The sequence below is a fragment of the Corythoichthys intestinalis genome, chromosome 12 (genome assembly GCF_030265065.1).
Source record: "Corythoichthys intestinalis isolate RoL2023-P3 chromosome 12, ASM3026506v1, whole genome shotgun sequence".
Classification (NCBI taxonomy): domain Eukaryota; kingdom Metazoa; phylum Chordata; class Actinopteri; order Syngnathiformes; family Syngnathidae; genus Corythoichthys; species Corythoichthys intestinalis.
The window spans coordinates 33,299,199-33,319,845 of record NC_080406.1 but is presented as its reverse complement, the minus strand read 5'-3'; the positions used below and the strand labels follow the sequence as shown (position 1 = coordinate 33,319,845).

The 20,647-nt window shown below is 39.5% G+C and overlaps 2 protein-coding genes across 3 annotated transcripts in view; both read right to left on the bottom strand.

The window, feature by feature from the left end:
- Positions 1-306: 306 nt before the first annotated feature.
- On the bottom strand, positions 307-3,626 carry fzd5 (frizzled class receptor 5). Its single transcript, XM_057852242.1, has one exon. It carries the CDS (start codon positions 3,168-3,170, stop codon positions 1,473-1,475), a length of 1,698 nt encoding a protein of 565 aa, XP_057708225.1. The 5' UTR covers positions 3,171-3,626; the 3' UTR covers positions 307-1,472.
- A 5,813-nt stretch (positions 3,627-9,439) lies between these two features.
- Positions 9,440-20,647, bottom strand: part of plekhm3 (pleckstrin homology domain containing, family M, member 3) — a 46,245-nt gene continuing 35,037 nt past the window's right edge. Inside the window, exons 7-9 of one of the 2 annotated variants that reach the window (XM_057852941.1) lie at positions 15,832-15,989; positions 15,271-15,352; positions 10,835-10,973 (exon numbers count right to left, since the gene is read on the bottom strand). In XM_057852941.1, the coding sequence (XP_057708924.1) occupies positions 15,289-15,352; positions 15,832-15,989 (222 nt within the window). In that variant the 3' untranslated portion in view covers positions 10,835-10,973; positions 15,271-15,288. Of the gene's footprint in view, positions 10,974-15,270; positions 15,353-15,831; positions 15,990-20,647 lie in introns of both variants that reach the window. The other variant, XM_057852940.1, reaches the window with a different exon arrangement.

The window sequence follows — 20,647 nt, the reverse complement described above, 5'->3', positions numbered from 1 at the left end:
ATCCACTGTTCCCATGTGGACAACATGGACAAAGACCAGGGTTAATATTACTACTGAAAAGGTATCAGGCTCAGTATTGTGCCCCCATGTTTCTTTCTCCCCTCCCGTTGAAAAAAACTACAGTACAACCATGTAGAGCTACTGAGGGGACTCGACAGCAAAAACAGAAAAACTAACGTTGGTTTTGCTTACTATGTAGGCTACTAGCTGTGAAATGTTTCCTTTTTAAAATGGAAAACCTGTTTGCAGATGGAGTATTTTAAAATAAACACTAATCATGTATACACACGGCCTCTTTGCTGTCATGTTTGCGTTTTCTTGTTATAATGACATACAAATACACAGCATTTTAGTCAATTTATTGTCTTTAACTGCAAGCAGAAAAGAAACATTTCAGGGAGAAATCAAACAGGATGTCTGAACAAACTATTTCAAGTCAATGGTGTATTTTAGAGCCTCAAAAAAGTGCTGTTTTGTACAAGGAAATAGGCACATTTTATAAACAAAAATAAGTCAAATTTTCAACTTTAAATAAAACCTTTTTTAATCAACCTGTGCCACTACAACAATGCCATTTATGGTGATTTAAATGAACACGAGCAGAATTTCAAGGGCCAAATCGTTAAGACTTTTTAACTCCTTAGCTGCCATTGAAGATGCTGGACGTCCAATCCGTTTTGACTGGGAGTTGAGTTGCGAATTTGTCCCCCCCCCCCAGTCAAAATGCAGTGGACATCTACTGCGGTCAATTACACTGAAACAATCATTAGATACCAGCCATCAGCAGTGATGAAATAAACATCCTTTATAACTTGTTATACCTTCATAAATTACAAAAATCTCTTTCACGACAGTGCATTTGAATTTGTAGCAATTTAAGATGACTAAAAACAGAATTTCAAATAGAAAATTAGGAAACCTTGTGAAAAATTCAAATTTTGCAACATTCTGGACATAGTCTACATCAGCAATCAATCTAAATGTTCATGAATACGATTAGTCACGTGACTGTCTTTTCAAAATGTATTCTCCCATAGAAATACAAATCTGCTACAGTATAACAGTTTAATGAGATTCATGTTGAATTAAGATGAGAAGCTGCAAAAATTCAGCACAAATTATTAATCATTTTCAAAAATCTGATTCTGGAACTTTCAGGACGTCATCCAAACTAAGAAAAAAAAAAAAGGAAAAACACAAAACTTGTCACATAATTAACGTTTTTGTTTCCTCTTGTGTTGAGTTCTCGTTGCCACCACCAGATGGCGCAAAAAGTTCAGTACTGTTTACATTTATGTACATGTTCACGGTCCAGGACTGGCACATTGTGACAGACCTTTTTGAGCAACCAAATTGAGGGTCACTTCTAATATTTACATCAATAAATAAAGTTTAGTATGCAAGTGTTTCCAAAAGTACTAGCTCCACGCCATGGTCTGAAGTTCTTCAGTTTTAAGGACTAAGACGTACTGTCATGTATGAGACTGTGCTTTGTGATACATTCCCGGGACTGCTCCTGTTAAAGCCGCGGCCTCTGCGTACACAGGGGGCGGTGCCGCCACCTTGTAAGGCCACCAGGGGCAGCACCGCACTAGGAACCTGCGCCAGGTCTCCAATGTCTTTCCAGACCAGATCCAGACCCCCGAGGTGATGCCCACCACCAAGCACATGAAGTACTTGAGCATAAAAACAGCATAGTCGGGTCCGCCGCCCAATTGTTGGCGCTCGGCAGCGCAGGAACAGGCCAGCGCCCGGTCCCATTCGGGGCGGCGGTGCTGCTCGTAGAACAGACAGGCCACCACCACCGTGGCAGGCACAGTGTAGAGCACCCCGAAGAGTCCGATGCGAATCATGAGTCGTTCCAGTTTGTCAGTCTTGGTGCCGCCCTGTTTGATGATACTCCGGATACGGAAGAGAGAGACAAATCCGGCTAGGAGAAAGAACGATCCGGCTAAAAGGTAGACCACCAAGGGCACGAGAACCAAGCCCCGGAGGTTTTCAAGGTTTTGGTTGCCCACGTAGCAAATTCCTGCAACCGGGTCCCCATCCACTGCACCTAAGGCCAGAACCAAGACTGTCTTGACGCTGGGGACCAGCCATGCGGCCAGGTGGAAGTAGTGGCAGTACCCTGCAATGGCCTCGCCGCCCCATTTCATACCCGCTGCCAGGAACCACGTGAAGGATAAAACCACCCACCAGATAGAGCTAGCCATTCCGAAGAAGTATACCAGCAGGAAAACCAGAGTGCACAAAGCGGGGCCGCCGGTGTCGTAGAGGATGTGCGACTGGTCAGCACCGCCCGGGGCGCAGGCCACCCGTTCGTGCCCCGCCGCCAGCCGGATGATGTACCCCAGCGACACGAAGAGGTAGCAAGCGGCCAGGAAGATAATGGGTCGTTCGGGATACTTGAAGCGCTGCACGTCCAGGAGGAAGGTGGCTACTGTGGCGAGGGTGGATGCAAAACAAAGCCCCGCCCACAGCCCCACCCAAAGGGCAGTGAAGGTGCGCTCATCTTCCGAGAAGTACGCCTGGTGGCAAGGCTGGGCGCAGTTGGGGAGCGGCCCCGTTCGCACCCTCCCGTACAACGGGTGCGACTCCCTTTTGATGGGCACCAGGGGGTCCCGGCACCGGCACTCGCGCTCACCTTTGGACGGGGGCAGGGCGTCGGCCGCTCTGGGGCGGTGCTTGGGTGTGGCTTTTGCGAAGGGCGGCGGGGGCGAGGTGCTAGCTTCGCTGCCGTTGTGGTCCATGCAGAGGGTGTCACCACCCAGTTGGGGTAGACGCTCGCAGCTCATCCGTTCGGGCCACTCGAACCCGTACTGGCTCATGAGGGGCGAACAACCGCGTTTGGCGCGTTCGCAAACCGAGCGGCACGGCGGGATCGGTTTGCGGTAGTCTGGCAGACAGATGGGCGTGTACATGCTGCACAGGAAGAAGAGCAAGTCCGGGGAGCAGCGAATCCGGACCAGGGGCCAGAACTGGTGCACCTCCAGGCCCACCTCCTCTTGGGTGTCATGGTTGAACTGGTTGGGTGTGTAGGTCAGGTTGTAGCCGATGCCGCGACACATGGGCACCGTCAGGGGCTCGCATGAGATCTCCTTGGACGCTGCCCCGACCCGGGACCCGCTCTGGACCAACAAGACCAGAAAGAAACCCACTGTGGACTCCATTTGAATCTGAAGCAAAAATCTCGGAGAACACTTAGAACCCAACTAAAAGGGGTCTTACAGTCTTAGGCTTTTCCTTTTAAAGCCAAAGTGGAACCATAAAAGGTTAATATTTAGTCAAGGAAAAAGTCTTTGATTGATCATTAATCCACGTGCAGGAAGCTTTTCAAAATCTGTGCACCTCCACCTTGTCCTGAATCCTCGGAGAAGTTATCCGCGCCAAACAAAATCCACAAATAGGTTGAAAAACCAAACAAAACTCTCGCGTGACGTCTTCTTTCACCTTTTACGAAGCGTCCGCTTATAAAAGCAAAACAAAAGAGTAACTCCAGCAAAAGACAAACTTGTTTTTGTTGTTTCGTTTTTGACTCGTCGTCCGTGTCATCCCGTCAGGTGCGAACCCTCTGACTGACTGAGCAATTCAATCTTCGCCTCCTGCAAGCCCCTGCCCGCTGCCTTCAAAGACCCTCGGAAATCACAGCTCCAACACCACGCTTGCTCGCAGCCAGCAGACGCGACGTTTAAACGAACAAATCTCGATTTACCGTTGACGGCGCTTGACGTCCAATCCATTTTCACCGGGAGGGCCGTCCGTCAGGGAGGACATTTCGAGTTTTAATCCTTTCAGGGACAGCGGTCACTACAGTTACAGTGGAAAGCGATTTAAAAGTTGACACTTAAGAGGAAATGACAAATTTTGGTAATTAAAATAAACTTCTTTTTTATATTTAAGACCTTTAAACCACTAGTTTTTTCAATGGCTTATAGTCCGCACATTGTGGTATATATTTACATTATTATTCATGATTTTATTTTTACATTATTTCTTATTATTATAAATTAATGCAATGTTAATAATAAAAATCAATTCATTTAAAATAAATAAAAACACAAATACACTGGTTATTATGGTCCCAAGTAGCTTTCTAAAGTTGATTTTTAAATTTTCGTTTCAATTTATATATACATATATACATATATACATATATATATATATATATATATATATATATATATATATATATATATATATATATATATATATATATATATATATATATATATATTAGAAATAAATTAACTCTGTTTATGGCCACTTATAACTAGGGGTGGGAACCTCTTGGTAACTCACGATACGACGCGATTTCCGATATGGCAATACAACGATTATCGATACATTGGTCAGGAAATCATTCAAGGATATTCTACAAAACAAAAAAATAAACGGAAAAACAACATCTTGATCCTTCTGCTGTAAATCTATCACTAGTAGACATCCAATCCATTTGAACTGGGAGGGTGGCAGCGAATGAACCCCTCCCACTTCAAACGGGCTCCTCCCACTTCTATGGCCATCGGTGGCAGCCAATGAATGCCAGGCAACGAGATAATTGTGGGCCATTTCAGGTTTCCTGTTGATTTTCAGTCACTTCCTGTTCGATTTTGGAGTATTTTATGGGTCACTTCCTGTTGATTTTGGGGCATATCATGGGCATGTCCTGTTTATTTTGGGTTGCACAACAAGTGAACCGGGAATCTTACAAATGAATAGGCAGTGATTCAAACTCAACAGGAAGTGACCTGTAGACATCGGCGGAGTTTGACTTTTGGGGGAGGTGCGCACAACATGTTGATGACCCCGAAACGCAGTGTCAGCAATAAAATTAACTTACAAAAATATTTATAATAATAAGTTGAAAATGAGCATTTTTTGTTTCCCATCATTCTTTGGGGGGATTCTAAATCAGGCTGCTAAGGACAGCTATACTTTTCGCCAAGATCGTTATCCATTGAATATGGTATGCCCGCCCGTGTCGTGCCAATGTAGGTACCTGCGTCAAAAATTGTATCCCCTGAGCGGAGCCACTGCGTTACACTAATTTGCTTGATTTCCGTGTTTTGATTATGTAGTTATCGACGAGGCCCATAACCCCCCCCCCCCCAAATATATGTCCAAAGTATATAACTGTGGTTCTTTTCTGACTTCAACTAATTGTTTAAGTTCAGATAACTCATAAATAATGTGTATGTGTGTGTGTGTGTGTGTGTGTGCGCTCCAATGGCCAGGGCATACAATTTTTGATGGGGGTAACTACATTGGCAAGTTCTTGCTCAGTAGTTGTTGTTGCTTTTAAAAGCTTAGCGTTTGTTGTCTTGCCTGTTCAGTCCTCGGGTGATTTTGGCTAGGCAAAGCAAATACTAAGGTGCTAGTCACATGATCTGTTCGAAAAATATTTGTGATCCATTATAAAAATATCTTTTTTTGTTCATTTCATTCTTTTTTATTGTTTGTTTTACTGCTTTTACATCTTTTATAGACAATATTTACCGGAAAACTCTTAATTATAAAATTTTATATAGGAAAGTCAATTCCATGCAATGACACTGGCCCCCCAGGCCCTCCTCAAACTCCGTGTATGCCTGTAGATGCCCTAAAATGAACAGAAAGTGACCTGTAAATTCCCTAAAAATCGGAAAGAGTAACTGTGAATGCTCTGGTTTCGAAAGAAAGTTCATTCGTCCTTTCCAGTTTTAACTGATTGGGTGCCGAAGGCTGTCAGTGGCAGCGATTGAGTTAACTGAAACACTATTATGGTGGAGGATTTTGTCAATGTTAATGTCGATGTGTCAATGTTAAAGGAACTTGTTGGTTCCTTTGACACTGACACCTCCTTAAAACGATATCTCGATTCTTAGCATGAGTGTATCGATAACTTTTTGGGATGCAAAGTATATAATCACCATTTTGATATATTATCACACCCCTACTTATAACACTATTTAGTCGTCTTTTTTTTAATTTCATAGTATTACAATGAATCATGTGATCATTCAATCGCAACCTGCCGTCCCTCCAAGTCAAAACGGATTGGACGTCTAGTGCAATCAATGACTGCCAGTGAGTTAATATAGAACTTAAAATTATGAATAGATTTATCTGAATGAATAAAAAGGCACTAGATATGTTTTCATTTCTATGAGGTGTATCGAAACAAGGGTGTAGGTTTGGTGTCAACATTGGTAGGGGGACGTTATAACAGCATAACTTGCATGTACACTTTTTTGTTGGGGACGGGACATTAATAAGACCAAACAGATTGGGTGAACAGGGGTCAGGGCTACATCTCATGAACATGAACCTAATTAATTGATAGGCTAAATGATCAATGCAAAATAAACCTGTATTGACTTATACTAACTTCCATATTCATTGGTTCAGGTGATACACTGTTCCATTTGAACCTTTGTTTTAAAAAAATACTAAAGAAAGATTTTGAAAACTTCCAGAATAAATGTCTGGATTTTATTAGCAAATTTAAAGAGCAATATTTGAACATACTGTACATTATTAAATTATATATTATATGTACTATTATTTCTATTATATTATTTTTATGTTATATTTCTTTTATTATAATATTGTTATTATTTAATATATTATTTATAATCACGTATTACTTAAATTATATAACATAAGCAATAAATACAAACTTGTTAATAATCTCTTAACTCTCCAGAAATGCAAATGCAAAAAATAAACATTTTCCACTCAACATTGTCTGAATAAATAAATTAAATATGACCACAAAAAAAAAAAAAAAAAAAAAAAAAAAAAAAAGGGGATAACAAAAAATTTTAAAAAATGGAGCCTTCCTTCAGGTAAACACTAATGCTTTTGTCCACAAGCACAGCCAAACTCAACAAAAAAAGGAAAGCTCCTTTTGGCTGCTTTAAGACCTAATAGATTTTTAAAAATGAAAAATTTGGGGGAAAGGGGTAAACCTTGGTTGACTACATTCCTCACAGTTTAATTAACAGTAGAAAACGCATACAGGAGGACACTTCTCTCTAAGCAGCTTCTTACTCCAGTTTTCCAGGTTAGCAAATCCACACAGTTGAATAATATGCTAACCCTGATGCAGGTTGGACTTTCAGTAGCAAAATTAGTGGTGTGTTCCCCACCACCACCTTTGTATATTACCTGCAGTGGCTGCTGCTTTGGTGAAAAAAAAAAAAAAAAACTTCAATTATCCCTCCTTTTTGAAGGGGGCAGAGAAGCAGCATGTTGTCGACATGTGTTATTTCTGTCGGTGCTGTGAGTGCAATTTGAGCATCCTGAAATGTTCGTAGTGTTATGTCCCCACCGTCCCTATGCAAACCTACGCCATTAGTCCGAAATCAATCTGTTTCCCAGTTTTGTCAATGGAAATGCACGTGAACGCAGCAGCACTTGTTTGAATCAATTTTCAGTTCATTTCTACCATGTTTAATAGCACGCCTAATAAAAATGAGTGTTTTGTATTTCCTAGCGATACTTGAAAGCCTCAGTTAATGTCTGACAGTGTTGACGAATGAGTGGCATGGCTGTCAGTTGAGCTTCTTATAAAATGGCAGTGCAATCAAAACCAAATTAGCAGATTGTAACGATATTTTTTAGGAGTGAAAATAACATTTTGAGGTTTTATTTCACACGTTTCAAGTTAAATGAAATTATAGTATCAGAAGAATTGGTGTTGATGGGCATTGCTGGTTGTCAAAGGGTTCAGGGTTCAAAGGTTGATTTGGGTGACTGTATGTTTATGTGTTGTTGGTCTTTTCTTTCCCCTCATAGGATCATCAATCTCAGCGTTTGTGATTTTCCACCTCCGCATTGGACTTAAAATGAAAAAAAAAGGGCAATTTGTTACAAACTGAAACTGCACAAGAATTTCTTATGACGACATACCTCAACGAACACATTACATTGTTTTCACGCATGCTTCCACACAAAAACTCTCAGGTGACTTGAAGTTCCGCTCTGAGACCCCAATTGGGCCAAATTTCAAAATTGTCCTATATGCCTGTTTGGTACATCATTGGAAAGCTTAAAATCTCAATTTTTGGGGGGCAACAAAAAGTTTGAACAGGAGGACATTTAAAAAAAAAAAAAAATTAAACAGCAAAACCCTAATTGGAGGTGAGAGCACGCAAGAGCAGAATTAAAGACGCCACGATTTTAACGAGATATTATCGCGTACTTATCTTGTTTCGATCCCAAAACTCCATGTAGCATGTAACACCGAGTGTCAAGACACAGCTGTGAATGGCCACAGCCGGATTTTTTAAATTTTATTTTATGGGTGAATAACAAGGGTCGCGATGCAGAAATCGTAGACAACAATGAGTGGTTGAGATTTTCTTTTTCATATAGTTACCCATTTAAACTTTTTTTTTTTCAATTTTTGTTGTTGTTTTGGATCGATTATTTATCATCTAACATACCGGGGAATATACACAGTTACAAACAAACAAACAAATACAATCAAGCGATAGTTATGAGGTAGATATCCATGACTTTTTTACAGACGCCAAATTTTATATTGTGACATAATTTCGTTTAAAAGTTTAAAATATGCGAGTGAATAAGTTTTTAAAGTCGTTTTATGTCTAATATTTAACTAAATATTAGACATCAATTAATGATTCTAAGATAAAAATGACATTTTGAATAATATATATATACTTACCTTCTTTTTATGGCTAGGTTGAAACAAAAGCGGTTGCGCGACGTGTGTAAATGGGGGTTTTCAGGGTAAAACGGACAAATTAAAAATGGTTCGGAGGCTTAGTGCACCATAAATCTGCTATGGCAGCATATAGATATATTGTTCTATCAAACACAACAGTTCTTTTGGCTTAAAATACAGCAGTGTTTTAAAGAGGGGTGCAAGTGCAGAAACTGCTTTTTCAGTCTTGTCTGTCTTTTCCGCCATATACATATACTACATGCACATACTTATGCAAACATACACGTATGCCCAAAAATAAGAGGCACACAGGCTCACTCACATATTGCACACAGACACACGAACACAATTTTTCACACAAACACACACTCACATTGTGGTAATTCTCTCCCCCCCCTTAAAGTGTCTTTTGTTTTGATTTGCACTGGCATGTGGGGGTCCCCCTCCCCAAGTGTGGGGGTCTCTCTTTCGGGCCCTAAATGAGGGGCGAGGGTCCGCGGGCCAGTGGAGCAGGACAAAAGCGGCGCTGCGCCGGCTACACTTGCCGCTTTGTGGTCCGGCTCGTCAGCGCTAATTGGCCGAGACAATTAAGGAGGGCATTGGACGAGTCTCCGCGGACACGCTAGCTGACCCGATGCTAACCGCCGTTCTAGTTTTTCTGTCGTGTCAACGCTTTATGGATTGGACGTCTATCGCCGTCAATGACGCCTAATGAGTCCCAAATATAGGGTGAACCCGAATGCCTCATCAAAGACAACAAAAAAGTATTGAAGACTTTTTATTGGCTGTCAGCAAAAAAAAAGCACAAAAAAACTTGTGAAAAGTGCAAATTCAAAGTGGTTCATTTTAGAATATAATCCAGGAAAACACACCGAAAACTAATTTGCTGGCAAAGTAAACAAAAAATGTGGCGAACAAAAACAGGGCTCGTAAGTCTTTCCCTCCACACAGGACAGCAGAAATTATTTGAAATAAAAAAATAAAAGTACATGTATATTTTCTTCATAGTACAACTGACTTCTTCCCTGAATTGAATGCAAACAAAAAGTAAAGCGCATTTGTCTTTTTATGGCTCAAATGTTGACGTAACGTGACGTCATTTGGACAAGGTCGATGATGTCACTAGTGAACAGGGAGACGCTAATTGCTAACGGCTAATAGCGCTACTAAAATTGCGCCAATGTCAAATTAATGACTTTTTGTTCATATCGAACGCAAAGCTCAAAAAGAAAAATAAGACAACATGACGTTAAATTGTTGCGCTCTTACTTTTCTAAATTTGTAACATTAAGTCGTCGTTAACATCACGTCGTCTACATTGAACCGAAGAACTTAAAGCTCAAGCTAAAGAATCACAATAAGACGGATGATAATACAAAATGACCGCAAATATTTTTTAAAACCGTTAATACTACAATAAATCGTAGTTGAATCGAGAATATCGTCCACATTGATCGATTTGCATCTTTGTTAATTTTGAAAACCAAGTTAGACTATTTAACGTAGCCGTTGTAACATGAAATACGACTCGTAATGTAAACGTGTAAAAATATCAAGGACATAATTAAAGCTACAAAAAAAACGACAACTAGTGATAAAATAGTGTACCGATTGTTCATTTGCACACACTAGTTGTCATTTTTCTGTCTTGAAGTTAACACTAACTTCAAAATTGAAAAAAGCGCCAATGAGCTAAAACGCTAGCACAATGATAACTTTTCGTTAGCATTACGTGTCACAGTTTGTTGCAATATTGGTCTACGTTTAATGTTTTCACTTTACGGCTAACTAGCAAATACAAATAGTGGTAGTTGCGTTGTAATGATACGGAAAAAAAAAAATCCCGTTAAATTTTAACGTAGGGTGTGCTGTTGTTGTAAAAACTTAGTAATGTTTTGTAACACCACTTAGCACCACACTAGTTTGAAAATAGCTGTAAGGGGACGGACGAGCAGTCACGATTTTCGTCAGCACAACACGACCCGGTGATTATTTTTAACAATTACGTCATTCAAACACCAGTAGCCATTTTGTGACGCTGTAAAAAGAAGTCCTTGTGCAACGTTTGTGCTCCCCGAAGCGACTTTAAGTGCCTGGGCTCGGATCAGCGCTGCCGGCCGATGGTGCTGGTTTTTCAGGCGCGTCTCAGGTGTCCTGGAAGGGCAAGTGAGGGTCGTCGTCGGGGGACCAGAAGGACGACGGCCGTTGGACGTGGTGGAGCTCACGTCGGACGCAGCGAGGACACGGCTGACACTTCTGGCGACACTCGGAGTGGAAAACGGCGCCGCAGCCTGAGCACCTGGCGGCAACGCAGGACAATGTTGAGACCTGGCAGGTTACTCCAAGTCCTTAAATTTTCTCTAGAAAGTAGTGCTGTCACGATTAATCGTCAAACTGACAATTTTTGGTTGTCAACTGCTATGATAGTTGTTAACTGTTTAGATATTGTTGATCTAAACATTCTCCTAATCCCCTTTTTTGAGCTTAATAATTATCTTTTTTTTAAATTAAAAAAAAAAAAAAAAAACGCAAAAACGCATAAAATAACTACTCTTTTTTAGTTTTTCATTTTTTTTAACCTATAGTTTTTAGAAACTGTTTTCAAGTCTCAATAAAATTTATTTTTTTCATCCAAAAACAAAAAAGGCCAAAAATATAGTAAATATTCATATTTTTGTTTTATTTGTTTCAAAATAAACCTTATTTTTACCTTAAATTTCTTCAACTTGTCTTTTTGGACCCTCTTAATACAAAATATTATTTCTTTTGAATTTTTTTCTTTTTTTCTTCTTTTTTTTAAAAACAAGGAAAAACATCAACATTTTATTTTAGTTGTTTTTTAAAGAACATTTTGGATGAAATACAAAGGGATTTTTTTTTTTAAATTGATTTTTATTTTAAAAAGGAAAAATATCAATCACTGTCAAATGATGATAGAGATCCAATCACGTGGTGTCCAATAATACTTGTCAAAAATATAGTAAATATTCTCTATTTTTTGTTTTAAATTATTTTTAAATCGACCTTATTTTTTACCTTAAATTTGTTCAAATCGTCTTTTTTTAGCCTATTTCTTGTGAATTTTCAGTTTTTCTTCTTTAATTAACAACAAGGAAAAATATTTATACATTTGTTTCTAATTTTAAAAAGGAAAAAATCACTGTCATTGATGATAGACATCCAATCACGTGGTCCAATAATACTGGTCAAAATATTCTCTCATTTTTGTTTTTAAATCGACCTTATTTTTACCTTCAATTTGTTCAAATAGTCTTTTTTGAGCCTCTTAAAAGTAAATATTATTTCTTTTGAATTTTCTTTTTTTCCTGTAATTAAAAAACAAGGAAAAATGTCATTTTTAGTTTTTTTAAAGAATATTTTGGATGGAAAAAAAGGGGGGGGGGGAATTTATATATTTTTTTATTTTAAAAAGAAAAAAAAAATCACTGTTATTCATAATGATGGACACCCAATCACGTGGTGTCTAATAAAAGTTGTGTGAATTTAAATGAGTTTATGACTTTTGGACATCTAATCCGTTTGAACTGAAGGGTGGCAGCGAAAGAACATTCGTTCATTCACTGCCACCCTCAAGTTCAAATGAATTGGACGTCTATCACTGTCAATGGCAGTCAATGGGTTAAGTTTCTAAAATTGTGTATTCATTATTTTAATTATTTTAAACGAAAAAAAAAAAAAAAAAAAACAACAACAAAAGGAAAAAAAAGGCACATTTTCTCTGATTTCTGCAATCCCTGATAAACGCAGATTGTTTTATTAAGTTACATAATATTCATGGTCGAACTTCTCTGAAGACAGTTTTTGATGCCAATGCAAATTTCCAGCAAAAATGTAAAGCACTTGGTAATATAACAGTAAATAACATATAATTCATATATGACTAGATTAGCAGGGGCAGATCTAGAAAAATACTTATGGGTGGATGGAGGGGGGCAGGAACTTTTGGAGGGTGGCACGTATTTCTTGATGGTATTCTTTTGATAATGATACGATATTCTGCAACGTTTCGATTCAAAGGCCTTGGATCGATTTAATACAAAATGATGAAGACATTTAACACATTCTGTTCTAACATAAGCAATAAAAAAATCAGTTTTGATGTGTATGATAATTTTGTTGATGATTAAAAAAAAAGAAATTACATTCAATTGTGCTTAACAAATCGATATTTTGAGCCACATGGTTTAATTGTTGGATCCTTGGTGTCAACATATGGCAAACATATGGCATATGTGTACATACAGTGGGGCAAATAAGTATTTAGTTAATCACCAATCGTGCAAGTTCTCCTACTTGAAAAGATTAGAGAGGCCTGTAATTGTCAACATGGGTAAACTTCAACCATGAAAGACAGAATGTGGAAAAAAAAAACAGAAAATGACATTGTTTGATTTTTAAAGAATTTATTTCCAAATTACAGTGGAAAATAAGTGTTTGGTCACCTACAAACAAGCAAGATTTCTGGCTGTCAAAGAGGTCTAACTTCTTCTAACGAGGTCTAACGAGACTCCACTCGTTACCTGTATTAATGGCACCTGTTTTAACTCATTATCGGTATAAAAAAACACCTGTCCACAACCTCAGTCAGTCACACTCCAAACTCCACTATGGCTAAGACCAAAGAGCTGTCGAAGGACACTAGAGACAAAATTGTAGACCTGCGCCAGGCTGGGATGACTGAATCTGCAATAGGTAAAACGCTTGGTGTAAAAATCCCAGAACCACACGGGGGGACCTAGTGAATGACCTACAGAGAGCTGGGACCACAGTAACAAAGGCTACTAACAGTAACACAATGCGCCGCCAGGGACTCAAATCCTGAACTGCCAGACGTGTCCCCCTGCTGAAGAAAGTACACGTCCAGGCCCATCTGCGGTTCGCTAGAGAGCATTTGGATGAACCAGAAGAGGACTGGGAGAATGTGTTATGGTCAGATGATACCAAAATAGAACTTTTTGGTAGAAACACAGGTTCTCGTGTTTGGAGGAGAAAGAATACTGAATTGCATCCGAAGAACACCATTCCCAATGTGAAGCATGGGGGTGGAAACATCCTGCTTTGGGGCTGTTTTTCTGCAAAGGGACCAGGACAACTGATCTGTGTAAAGGAAAGAAGGAATGGGGCCATGTATCGAGAGATTTTAAGTGAAAATCTCCTTCCATCAGCAAGGGCATTGAAGATGAGACGTGGCTGGGTCTTTTGGCATGACAATGATCCCAAACACACAGCCAGGGCAACAAAGGAGTGGCTTCGTATGAAGCATTTCAAGGTCCTGGAGTGGCCTAGCCAGTCTCCAGATCTCAACCCCATAGAAAATCTGTGGAGGGAGTTGAAAGTCCGTGTTGCCCAACGAAAGCCCCAAAACATCACTGCTCTAGAGGAGATCTGCATGGAGGAATGGGCCAAAATACCAGCAACAGTGTGTGAAAAGCTTGTGAAGAGTTACAGAAAACGTTTGGCCTCCGTTATTGCCAACAAAGGGTACACAACAAAGGATTGAGATTAACTTTTGGTATTGACCAAATACTTATTTTCCACCATGATTTGCAAATAAATTCTTTAAAAATTAAACAATGTGATTTTCAGTTCCCCCCCCCCACATTCTGTCTCTCATGGTTGAGGTTTACCCATCTTGACAATTACAGGCCTCTCTAATCTTTTCAAGTGGGAGGACTTGCACAATTAGTGGTTGAATAAATACTTATTTGCCCCACTGTATGGCATATGTAGCCTTTACGATCAGTTGACGGGAAACGGGGCGCAGGGCTGCTGCATAGGGGCCCTATTTTCAAAAACTTAAAATTCAAATTTTTTCATATCTAAAGCCACTAGCGACCTATAACCAAAACAGGCAACTCCCTTAGGCATATATAAATCTCCATCAGCAGCGCCATCAAAAAATTCAAGGTCTTTCCCTAATAGAATCCTGATTAATTATTTTTATACAAGTATACCAAAACTTAAAATGGCTATAAAATTCTCAGATTTTACGCTAGATGCACAAAAATCACTAAATGCAGAGATAATCACATATATTTTCAGAATCGATAGCAATATTTAACATATCATATAAGTTTTTGCCTGAAAACGTTCACATCAGAATCATCCTAATTTTACACAACAAAAGCAAATTTTGCATTTTTATATATACAATCACAACTTATCTAGGTTGAATTCCGGAGTCACCATTGTCTCAGTACGTCTTGCCGGCTAGCTGGACGAATAAATGTCTAAATAACTCCTTTTGTTGCCAAAAAACGAGCAGATGGCCCAAATTTACCTTATAAATATTTGAATGTAAATTTACGCTATTGTGTATGTATTAAAAATCCAATATGGTGGCCAATAGAAAACAAAGAACCATTTAAATTGAAAATTCTTGTAAATAAATGCGTAAATCCCGGAATTTCTATAGATATGAACGTAAAACAGTCTAGCTTCCTGGTTAAAAGCAAAAAAACGGGCAGTTATCATTCATTTTACATCACGATTTCAAGCTAAAGTTACGCTAATTTTTTCCATTCATTTTTTTTCCACTTTCAGAGTGCATGCATACTATTTTATATAATAATTACCTTGAATCCGCAACCAAATCACTCTTGGGACACTCCTGCCTGCTTGTACGCACTAAAGGTTTTGTCTCGTTTCCACCTGAATCTGGAGTTAGAACGCAGCATGTAATTGAGTTTCTCGCAGTGAAAGCTGCCACGACGCTCTGCCTGGCCGTGACGCAATGTCTGTGGGAGCTGTCTCGTCAACTGATAGTGAAGTCTATGTGTACATGTATATTTTGCAAAGAAATCATATGTTGACACTACAAAAATGCACAGGTAACATTTACAAACTGATGTAGAGAAATTAAGCTTCATAGAATTTTTTTTCCCTATCATTTTTATTATTATTATGAGGATCCACACTAACACCACTACTTAATTGATGGCAGTAATTGTCAAGTTTTTTTTTTTCTTGGTGCCGACTGGGGTGGCAACTGGGCTGGCAAGCCTATCTTTTAGGGTGGCAGTTGCCTTCTCATGCCACCATGGTGGATCCATCGCTACAGATTAGTCGACAAATTGCAAAAATAAACTGATCAAATCTTGTGGCAGTACGACTGTCAAAATAATTCAAACAGCAACCTGGTGGTGGCGCCGTCCTGGAAGGGGTAGATGACGTGTCCACTGTGACACAGTTCGCAGATGAATCCTTTCTGGCGACACAACGAGCATGCCAGAACGTGCGCGCTGGCAAACTTGATAACTTTGGACAAGAAGGGCGCTAGTTGGCCGTCAATCACCTGTGAGGGGGGGGGGACAGAGAAACATGTCGGCATCTTAACAACTACACTGAATGATCATGTTTCAGTAACGTTGACGGCGCTAGACATCTAAACCATTTCGTTATATCTCCTGTATACATATGTTGCTGCACCGTTCAAATCATTTTTAAGTGCCACTGACGGTGCTAGACGTCCAAACCATTTTGAGTGGAAGGGCCAAATCAATTAATTATTAAAGATGTACGATAATATCGGTCACCGATAATTATCGGCCGATAATGGGAATTATGACGTCACAAAGATAATCCAGAAAATAAAAACACTCAACCGATAGTGCAATCCGATAATTATATATTTGCAAGCCGCCTCCTCAACCTCTCCCCTCTCTGAAGCCCCTGAGGGAGGAGGGGGTTGAGAAGGCGGAGTAACATGACAAGAAGCAGTTGTAGATTATGGCGGCTGTTACTAGCGTGGCTGGATTTGTGTGTGAAAAAAAACGACGCTTAAACCATTTCGTTATATCTCCTGTATACATATGTTGCTGCACCGTTCAAATCATTTTTAAGTGCCACTGACGGTGCTAGACGTCCAAACCATTTTGAGTGGAAGGGCCAAATCAATTAATTATTAAAGATGCACGATAATATAGGTCACCGATAATTATCAGCCGATAATTGCAATTATGACGTCACACAGATAATCCAGATAATAAAAACACTCAACCGATAATGCAATCCGATAATTATATACACCTCCTCAACCCCTCCCCTCTCTCAAGCCCCTGAGGGAGGAGGGGGTTGAGGAGGCGGAGTTACATGACAAGAAGTAGTTGTAGATTAAGGCCAGTGTTACTAGCGTGGCTGGATTTATCGTGTGTGAAAAAAAAAACGACGCTCTCGCCATCTGCAAAACATGCACCGCAGAAGTTCCACGAGGCGTAAAGAAAGCGTCGTCATTCAACACCACTAACCCAGCAGTCATTTAAAACTGCATCACAAAGATTTTTGGAACGAATACGAGGCTGCTGCTAGCGGGAATGCTAAAGGTATTGTAAACACAAACTAAGCTAAGCTGCGGGGCTTGTGACGATACAGAGACGCTGCGGCCTTCCCGGAGTCGGGTTGTTTGGGAATGCAGCCCAAAGCGGGTGGTAAACTCGCATCTAAGGCTAAACACCGGTACGAGACCGATTGTCGACAAGTAGCTGTCTTCCAACGGAGCCTGCTGCTCTGGCCGGTCCGGCAGGCCACTAGGGCGAGGCGGGCCGAGCCCAGGTCCCCGGTGGTGGAACAGATGAAAAAACATTTCAAAATTCACATTTCCCCCTCTTTTTTTTTTTAGGATTAAGTATAATAATTTATTGCTTGAAATAAGGCCGTTAAGCTTATTTTCAGCGAGCTATTTTTCTTCCAAGAAATCTGAGAGAAATACACTTGAAGCGCTGGCAGATAATTTCACTTATTTCCAATAGATTTACACTCAAACCGATTAGTTTTAAGGAGGTGTGTTTTTGCAGTGTAGTAATGTTACATATGTTAGGAATGGCTTACTTTTAAAGGTATTTTTGTGCAACTTAGGTATTTACTCTGTAAGTAATTGTTGCCAAAGGTTTACCATTACACAATGTCAGACAATCTGTTATGATTTAGATGTTGGAATTTACTACTTGTTCATATTTGACGTTGAAAAAAAGAGCAATAAATTATATTTTTGCACAGTCATATTTTCTCTTGTGTATACTTTAAAATTTTATATAAATCTTTGAATACAATTATCGGCTTGAGATTATCGGTTGGAATGAGGAGGAAATTATCGGTTATCAGTATCGGTTGAAAAATGTATTATCGTGCATCACTATTAATTATTGTTCATTCTTTCCCTCCTGGTCGAAATGGATATGACGTCGAGTGCCGTCCATGGCACAGATACCATGTGGACCACACAAACGCACACTTATTCGACCCATGCAAAGTGTTCTTAATTTATTACACATTGATAGTGAATGTTTGCGGTGGTCACCCCCCTTTGCGCACCCCCCAGTTTATGTTGACGAATGGCTGTCGTGATGCGTGCTGACAGGCTCCCTAATGAACGGCTGGCCTCTAATTGGGGCGCAAGTAAAGCGTGCACTCACAAACAACAGCACACAGCAACACTCAAGGTGGAAGCTTACAAGCACAACCTCAGGCTTGACAGACACATTTTCACATTTAAATGTGAAATTTAGAACTAAACTCCCAGATAAAACTGCTACTATAAAAAGTAATTACAAAAAAAAACTTTTCAAAACCCAAAACTGGGCTTGGAACGCCCTCAATTTTGACCCGCTATTCAAACAGTCAAACTGATGGCCCGGGGGCAAAATCTGGCCCACCACAACATTTTATGTGTCCCACAAAAACAAAAATAGCTCTAAATTTGTACACTGCAAGTTTTATAATGAAGCGGCTTATTTGTGGATTTTTGGCAGGGACAAAAGAGCTTCATATTTTCTTCTTAAAAAATGAAACAAATGATGGTTTTAGAGCTGAAATGATTTAATTGTATTTAAAAAAATTATCGAGGCATTTTCTCCGCCTAGAGGAATCGTTTAATTTTGCCAGCTCTAAAAATGACGGTTTTTTTCCAGACTTCTTTTAATGCGCCACGACGCGCTGATGTAACCTGCGTAGAGGAAGAAGGGAGAGGCGGTGGATATATTTGATTCCAACCACGCATGAATATAGAGGTAATGACGAAGAAGTCAATGATAGCGAAGAGGAAAGCACCAAGAAAAAGCAGAAAATGTCAAAATTGTGGGAGCATTTCAAGATGGAGACCAAGCCGAACACTGTTTGATGTATTCACTGTAAAACAGCGCTTGCATAACACTACCCCTGTCCGGCCCCACCGACGCTTCCACACCCCCGGGCTGGACCCCACGACCAAGGACCGCCCCCGAAACCCGGGCCGGGTGCCACTACTGTCGATGCGTGGCTAACGTGTCTTTCATGAAGGCTTTATTTAATCTGTAAAAACACAGCGCTGTAGAGTGACGAGTGTAGTGCCGTAACGATGAATCGATTAGCTCGAGTATTCGATTACAAAAAAAGATTCAAATTAAATTTTGCTGCTTCGAGTATTCATTTAATTAAAGTGGTGTTGTAATGATTTTGAAAGTGTTTGCATTCCGTTTTACTGATTTGGGTGGATACACTGCCCTCTAGTCTGCCTCATTTCACATCGCTGAATCCAGCCGCTCCATGTTAAGACCAACATAAGTTTTTGTTTGAGCTAAAAAAATTTTTTTTAATGCATTCGTAATTTATAGGTACGTATATTTAGCCGTTTTTTTGTGGGAATATATGTCTGAACCATTTATTAAGAGCATTGTGTATAAAAAACATGTTAGCATTTTAATAGCATTTAAGACTTTGCTATGTAAGTTAGCCAATTGTTCTTTTGATGTACATTGATCCTTATTTAATTTTTTTTATACTGTTTGAGGCTCAGTTCAGGTAATCCATTATTCAAACCAACTAGTTCATCGATTAATCGACTACGAGAATAATCGATAGCTGCAGCCCAAGACGAGTGTGTAAAATAAAAACATATTAAAGCTGACTGTCAACTTTAGCTCGGTAGTCATTGATGGATAAAACACCAAGTAGCACTGGTATCTAATGTGCTCTAATACAGCAGGTATCATACATTTATTTTGAACACTGCAAAAACTCAAAATCCTATCAGTACTTACAATTTAGGCTTAAACTACAAATAATCATAATAATGTAACGAATTGGGATTGTGGCTGTTCTGCTTTGCATGCTTTTCCTGAACGCACAGTGTGACTGACGACAGAGAGGTGCGGACGACTTTTTACTTTGCCTTTACATGTTGTGGCGTCGGCTACGTTGTGTTGCACAAGTTCTGAAATAAATGATTAAAAACTTGATTAAACTGGCCATTTCCTTGCAGATGTTACAATTAGAGGTCGAACGATATGGGATTTTCAAATGCCGATGCCGATACTGACATCAAAAAAAAAATTCAGCCGAATGGCAATACCCAAAGCCGTTTTTGTTAGCCAATATTTGAGGCCGATATCAATTTTTTAAAAACACGTAGATTATTAAAAGGCAATTTTTGAAAAAAATTGCTCCAATAGCATCAAATTTACAATAATGACCTGAGACTAAAAGGTTAAATTCGGTCTAGTGCTACCAAACCAAGAAACGCAGTTCTTGATATGATTATACACACTCAGCAAGAACAGTACATTATTTTCAAATAATTAAACCCACCAAGACAAGATGTAAACAAGAGAGAGTGAATTTAAGAGGATGCTTGCCATGCTTAAGCTAATGCTAACGCTAATGCTACGAATTATATTTAGAGTGTAAGGGTCATTCAGTAAACACCTTAGAAGGCTAAAGCAACATTGCATATCCTATCATGCAAGATAAAGTTATTTTTTTGTTAATCGGCTGATGGCCGATGTTGTAAAAAAGTCCATATATCGTCCGTCCAATACATCGGTCGACCTCTAGTTACAATAATAATAATTGTCACGTGAACTTATTAAGACCGGTGCACGGAGTTTGGAGGAGAACCGTTGAGATCGTATACATTTTCCGGCCATATTGTAGAGCCTGTACACTGACGTGCACAAAACGCTCATATTTTTCTATCACTTT